General features: G+C 48.2%; 1 protein-coding gene across 3 annotated transcripts in view; it reads left to right on the top strand.

Moving 5' to 3' along the window:
- Window positions 1–7522, top strand: part of MARCH10 (membrane associated ring-CH-type finger 10) — an 87252-nt gene that overhangs the window by 61532 nt on the left and 18198 nt on the right. For all 3 annotated transcript variants that reach the window (XM_006770276.2, XM_006770277.2, XM_006770278.2), the window contains one exon: window positions 2081–2190. In XM_006770276.2, coding sequence (XP_006770339.1) covers window positions 2081–2190 — 110 coding nt within the window. The remainder of the gene's footprint in view (window positions 1–2080; window positions 2191–7522) is intronic.

The following is a 7522-nucleotide window of genomic DNA, read 5'->3' as shown; positions in this document are numbered from 1 at the left end:
TGGTGTCACTAAAGAAACAGAGCAGAGCTGCCTTTTTGCAGTAGGGGTAGGAAAAGAGCAGTGACTGAATTTTCTAGAACCTTATTAGACAAGGAGCCTTCCATGTGCTGGTTTTGTCAACTCTGTCTTTAGCCGATCAGATCTTGTCACTGGGCATGAAGCCCCAACTCCCTGGGGAAGTTATAATCTAAATACAGCCACATCAGGTCAGTGCAGTTTTCTTGGCAGAGAAGGGGTCGGGGGGTTCTTTCAAACATGGTTTTAGGAATGAGAGCCACTTAAGCAAAAAAAAAAAAAAATACAGAAGCCCAATGCAGAGAGCAACTCAGTGAGAAAATAGCTGCTATGTCTTTCAGACACACGTCTCCAAAACTTTTTTTTACCCCCTAACCAGATCCTCTTTCCCGCCTCTTCTACTTTCTCCTCCTTCATGGCCATCCTTCCAGGCAGCCTGGGAGGCCTAAGAGCTCTACCCTGTCCCCAGGGGGTATGGCTGTGCCCCCTTAATTAGAACAGAACACCATTTAGTCAGAGAAGTGAACAGGTGGGATGATCACACTGTCTCCTCCCTGAGGCCCTTACACCATAAACGAATCTGCCCGAGCACACGCCACCTAGGGCCACTGCCCACAGGGCTTAAATGCATCTCCGTGTGGTATAGGCAGAGGACTGAGTCCCTCCAAGAGCAAAGAAAGAGTGGATTTCAGCTGCTAATGACTCTGCCATGCAGTATTTTCTCTTACTAGAAATTTAGGCTGATTACGCATCTAGCACAGAAAAAAAAAATTCCTCATGAAATAGATGATGGAAGTCCTGTTAAATGCTTGTAAATGCCGACGCCGGTCGGGTATGTTGAGCAGGATTAGGTTGGAAGACACACGAGACGTTCAGTAGCCTACAACACTGCAGACTGTTGCTTTAAACAAAAAAATCGAAAAAAAAATAATTAACATTTAAAAATCAAAAATAAAGAAAATCAAAAAAAAAGTCAAGTGAACAAAATGCAGATAGGGGATTACTGTCTATCCTTGTCCTTTGAAATTCTTTATTATTTACTATTTCTCCTTACCCTCGGTGGGGAAAAATAGGGCTCTGAAACTGAGCAAACCTTATCTTTACCAAGTAAGTGCGGTAACGAATGCGTCCCGCATTCTCTAATGCAAGCATATCAAACTTGCGGGCCGAGGGCCGCACCCCTCGTTCATCTGGCCAGTGTCAGCCTTTGAGTTTGACATGCTTGCTCTAAAGTAGAAAATAAGCATTGGCACATCATTAGCCCAAATGCAGCAGCGACGCTGAGGGAAAGACGCCTGGAAGAATGTTTGCCCAGACAGAACAGTCACAGGTCCGCGTCTTCCACTTTTGCACTGGGAGTAGGATAAGTGGAGAAAAATGCTGGTCCTAGAACACATGTTCAAAAAAACAAAAACAACAACAAAGGAAGACTTCTCGTGTTTCTTTCCCCAACTCTGAGCTCAGGTTCAAGTGCTGGCCCCGGATACTGCTGTGCTAGTTCCCACACGTGGCCCCCGGCTCCCTCACTTTTCTCAGCTGAGAAGTCACTTGCGTGGGAGTTAAGGCAGATTTTAAGCCACAGACTGAGGATAGCTTCCGCCATCCATTTGGTCCCCACCAATTTATTTACTTGGACCTGTGTTAGATCTGCAAGAAAAGAAACCCCACACAAAATAGCAAAACCATAGGCCCAATATTTACCTTTTTTTTTTTTTTTTTTGGCAAACACCTGGGTTACAGACTCTCAACCTCCATGTAACAAATCCAATTTTATGAACCAGAATGTTTATATTAAAAATGAAAGCAAGACCTGTTATTTCAAAGTCATGGGACTTTCACTTAGACGAAGCTTGCATAATAATGAAAGTGATTGCAAAGGAAATTTTTCCATTCTCAGATTCAAGGTCATTTTCTAAGGAAGATGACCGACTTTAAAAGAAGGTCACCGAAACTCTGAATTCATAACACACACAAGTTGGCTCTCAAAATGTCAACACCAAAAGACCCAAAGCGTCAACACAGAAAGACCCAGGGTCATACATAACAAAGAATTCTTTAATTTAAGGGGCGAATCTAGGCGCTGTGAAGACCTGTGAGATGTGTAAGCAAGGCCTGCTGGTCGATTTGGATGATTTTAACATGACTGAGTTCTACCAGAAGCACCAGCAGTCCCGGGTAAGAGACGCCCACAACCACTCTGCCCCCACAGGCTAAAGTCGGTTAGACACACAGGGTCAGCCCTAGCCAGTTTGGCTCAGTGGATAGAGCCTCAGCCTGCGGACCAAAGGGTCCCAGGTTTGATTCTGGTCAAGGTCACATACCTCGATTGCAGGCTCCTACCCGTCCCGGGCCCTGGTCGGGGCTCGTGCAGGAGGCAACCAATCAATGTGTTTCTTTCACGTGGATGTTTCTGTCTTTCTCCCTCTCTTCCACTCGCCCTAAAAATCAACGGAAAAATATCCTAGGGTGAGGATTAACAACAACAAAATAAGGATAATAGAGGTACAAAGTCAGAGAAACCCTTTCCCCGATATAAGGAAGGCAGAGGGCTGTGCACGTGTGCAGTGGGGAGTGTTTATTTAGCTCCCTTCTTGGAGAAGGTCTGTTACTAAATTAGACCATGGGGAGGGTTGGAGTCTTGATCACCCTGGGTTGAGGTCCCGCTGCTGTCAGGAACAAAGATAGGAAGCTGTAGTCGCTGAATGGACACACAGAAATAGGAAAAGTCTGGCAGGCTCTGAGCCCAGATTTGCTGAAGGAATTTAACAGCAACAGGAGAAAAAAAGATCAGGATCGTAGAGGAAATGGTCTTCCATTGATATATCAGGTAACTCTGGGATGCTCAGGAACTGCCTAACTCAAGGGTAATAAACATGTAGTAAACACCTACTATGTGCTTTTTAACACCTAGTGAATGAACTCGCCTGGGGTATTTGAATCGCAGTTCTAATGCTGTAAAGGAGTTAGTTAACCTTAGATGGGAAAGTGATGTATGCCCAGGATAACAGTTAATTACCCAACTCTCAGACAAACAATCTGTATTTAGAATGCACTGTACAATGTGGAAGCCAGAAGCCACGTGTGGCTAATGAACAGGTAGCTTCTTCCAATCAGGATGTGTTAAATACAAACTGAATTAAAAAATAAAGTGTCAAGTATCACATAAATACATTTATGTTCATTATTTGTTGAAATGATAATATTTGGGATATATTGGGTTAAATAAAATAAATTGTTAAAATAATTTCACCTTTTTTTTTAGTTCTCTAATGTGGCTACTTGGAATTTTCAAATTACATGCGTGGCTTGATTATGCGGCCCACACTATATGTTTCTTTTCTATTGGTTGGTACTGATCTATAAGGTGCCTTGCACATAATAATCAATCAATAAATATTTATCAAATGAAAATAGCTCCCATGACCATTATAATTTAAGAATGACCTCCCTCACAATGTGATTAGAAAAAAAAGATTAGCCCGACCAGCGTGGCTCAGAGATCGACCTATGAACCAGAAGGTCACAGTTCGATTCCTGGCCAGGGCACATGCCCAGGTTGTGGGCTGATCCCCAGCGTAGGGCACGCCAGAGGCAGCTGATCAATGATTCTCTCTCATCATTGATATTTCTATCTCTCTCTCCCTCTCCTTTCCCCTCTGAAATCAAAAATAATTCTTTAAAAATTAATAATCACGACTGTAAAGCGCATAATTTTAAAACCATAAAACCATTGTTAAGAACTGAAATGTCAGCCTCGGAGGAGGAGTCCCTGTGGCTGTCAGACCTGCAGCCTGTATCCAGACCTTTTGTGCCAGCAGCGCAGCTGAGCCTACATGGTGCATGTGAGTCTGGGCATTTCTGCAGTTACTTTTTTAAAACCCTAAGGCTGCCAGACAAAAGAGCGAAATATCGATAAGAATGGGGATTTGAACGGTGCAACTAATAAGGTTGATACAATGGGCATAATGCCACACCAGCGTTGCAAAGAATGTGCATCAGAAAGTGGGAGAGAGAGAGGAAGGGAGGGGGGGGGAAAGGATTTTCTGAGAAATAAACTCAGTATTTTGAGTCCATACACGTTGAGGGTCTTGAATCATTCAGTCATAACCCCCAGGCACCGAGATCTGAGATGAGAAACAGAAGCGATTCACATTCTTGGCCCCTGAGGATGTTAGATTCAAAATTTTGAAAGGAACCAGGCCCTCTGCGTGCCTGAGGTCAGGGTGCCAGCTGGGGTGCAGACAGGGTCCATGTGGTCATCTCGAAGAACAGATTATTTCAGGAAACGCAGCCGGCCAGACTTCCTGAGAAGGACGCGTCCAGGCCAGGCCGTGTTACTTGGAATGCTGCCAGAATGGTCTGCAGCCTCACCAGCACCGTGCGGCCCGGGGAATGCCTCGCCCAGTAAATCCCGCTTCGGGCCCGAGCGTGTCCGCACCGCTCTCCCTCTGCCAGGCTGCTGCCCTGCACCATGCACTGCTACAATGTCTGCACTCACGAAGCCAGAAGCAGCCATCCCACCAAAGAACACACCAGCTTTGACTAAGACATGAACCTAAATCCTATTCCCTTCCCCAAAGTTGCTGTGTGATCTTGGGGAAACTACACGAACTCTCTGAGCCTCGGTTCTCTCATCTATAGGAAATGGGAGATGACAATTCCTTCCGACAGATGTAGGAAAAGACCCAAGTACATCACCTAATACCAGGTCTGTGCACAGAAAGTTCTCAAGAAGTGAGAACGGCCGTATTACAGCCACAGAGATGCCCAAAGTCTTCGGCACTCCGGAGAGAAAGCTACGTGCACCCTGAACCAAGCCAACGGGCCTACTACACAGGGGCCACACTGCATCCTACCAGCTAAGACACCAGCTACGAGCACCCTGTTAACAGAACTATGAAAGTCACTGCCAGCCAGAGTCCGGGCAGGAAAGAGACGACGGTCGATTCACAAGGGGTGAGCGCTGAGAGCTGAATGACGGGAAGAAATCAACAAGAAACGACGAAGCAACTGAGATGGCAATGCGACCTCCGCTAGGCCTGCAGTGACAGGGGAGGGGCAGTTACAGGACCAGGAGAGCTGTGACCTTAGGAGAGAGTGGCTAACAGCCTGTGACCTTGAGTGGAGGTCACACCCCGCCCCCGGGAGCCAATAAGGGGAATAATTGCCCTAGCCTTTCCCACACACACACCCTCACCCCCACTCACTGGTCCGCCACAGCCTCCCTTTGGCCAAACCCAAGGGGAAGCCAGGGCACAAGGGGGTCTAGTTAGCGCAATCCATGGAGCTCGGCCTCAAGGCCACAGGGCAGGGTGGGAAGTGGATCTGGAGGGAAAAACGGAAATTATGTCACTTGGAAGCAGAAAAGAGTTGAAACTGGTTTCAGTGAGAACCTGACCGGCCTTCAAAGCCTTTTGAAAATGCCCTACATCCCAGTCACAGGTAGGGACCGGATCGGCAGCACTCGAGGGGCCACTTTTACAGCAGTTCTCACTGTTTCCGTGGCCCGTTGTGAATTTAATAGTGTCTGTGTGCTTACGGCCCGAGTTCAACTAGAGACACTACAGAAGCATGACCTAGACACGTTCAGGGACTCTCCATGGATCAAGACTGAAGTAACTGTTGTTTAACACAAAGATGTAGAAGATGTAATACAACCTGGACGCGACCCCAGCGGGGGAGGCCCCGGCCTGGCCATAGGCCTCGCGGGCACAGCTGTGCACCTGCGATCCAGGCCCTTCCCTGCCTCTCACACCTGGACTCCTCTGGGCCCTCCCAGCCCACCCTCCGTGCTGCTCTCACTCCTGGAAAACAGGTTCTCTTACTGAGATGGGGAAGCCAGTGTCAAACACAGACACGGACAAAGACAGGGACAAAGCCAGGAGACCCCGAGGCCAGGCTTCAGTCAGTCTGGCTCTCGCCTGACCTCAGCTAACTAACGAGCTAACTCACTAACTTACTTCCTCATACTTTAATTATAAAAATCAAAGACACACACACACACACACATCTCCCCTAATTAAAACGAACATTTAGCTGCATACCTTTTTTTTTATGATTATTATTACATTAATGCTGATGCCCGGGCCCAGTCTCAGTGATCCTGATTTAATTGGTCTGGGATGGGATCAGGCACTAATTTTTTGTGCGAAGTGTGGCAAAATACACATCACAGAAGTTCAACTTTTAAAGCACATGGAGTGCCTACCGTATGCTGGAGGTACCGTGGTGCCGAGGCCGACACGGCCGCTGCCTTCTAACGGGGAAGACTGTAAGTGATCATAACGGTGTGTGGGGGGCCCAGAACAAGGGACGTGCAGGCCGCTGTGGGAACAGCCACGGAGGGGCCTGACCTGCTCCCAGGACCAGAGAAGGCCTCCCCGAGGATGAGACTGTTAAGACCAAGAAGGGAAGAGAGGAAGTAGATGCCTCCCTCGAGGCCTGACCACAGACAGACCGGGGCCATTGCCCGTTAGGGGCCCAATCGGCACTGTCAGTGGTCTGGGCGCGTGGGAAGGGGCTTAGGTCAAAGTGTATTTTCCTGGTTTGGTTCAATGCACCTGAGTAGGGGCAGAGTGAATGCTGCCCAAGAGCCCTAACAGGGCATTGAGATCTGATACCCCCTCGGTTCTCAGACATCAGGCGGCTCCCACAGGGCCCGGTAGAGTCAAGGCTAGTTACTGAGCATCGAGTGGCTGGATTAGGAACTCTGCCAGGCTGCCTGGAGCAGCCCCAGGAGGCTGAAGCCGCTGTGGGGCCCAGCCCGGCGGCACCATCGCAGGCCTGTCCATTTCATGGTTGTCAGCTCTCCGTCTCCTTATTCCTCACCCACAGCACATCTTTTGGAAGCGCTGCCGTGGGTGTGCTCTTTAACTGGAAGTAGTTGATTCTGGCTGGGACATTCGGTTTTTTAGTGAAGGAAGAACTCCTGGATGGTAACAAGTAGAGCTCCAAAAGGGGCCGGGAGAAAACAGGTATGTTTTGTTGTTGTTAATCCTAACCCGAGGAGAGTTTTTCCACTGATTTTTAGAGAGAGTGGAAGGGAGGGGGAGAGAGAGAGGGAAACATCAATGTGAGAGACACACATCAATTGGTTACCCTCCTGCCTGTGCCCCAGCCAGGGATTGAACCTACCACCCTTCAGTCTGAGGGCCAAACAGGCCAGGGCAGAAAACAGGTTTAAGACAAATCTAGATCGCAGGCAGATCACAAATGATCAGAATCTTCCAAGCGCCACAATAGGGAGTGGTGGCAATTGTGGCAAAAGGCAGAGTATTTCTCTCCAACTAAAGATGTGCGTCTCCTTCCTCTGTCCTGCCGGGCTCATCTGCCGGCCAAATGGAGCTTGCTTAGCTTCCAACTGTTGCTCCTCAGTTTACAGCAGTGGTTCTCAAGAATGGGTGGTCCCTAGGCCAGCAACATCATCTGGGAACTTCTTAGAAACGCATGTCTTAGGTCCCACCCCAGACCCCTGAATCAATAACTGGGCGGGGTGGGGGGTGGGTGG

Source organism: Myotis davidii, unplaced genomic scaffold, assembly GCF_000327345.1.
Source record: "Myotis davidii unplaced genomic scaffold, ASM32734v1 scaffold684, whole genome shotgun sequence".
In the NCBI taxonomy this organism is placed as follows: Eukaryota; Metazoa; Chordata; class Mammalia; order Chiroptera; family Vespertilionidae; genus Myotis; species Myotis davidii.
This window is presented reverse-complemented; position numbering and strand designations above follow the sequence as displayed.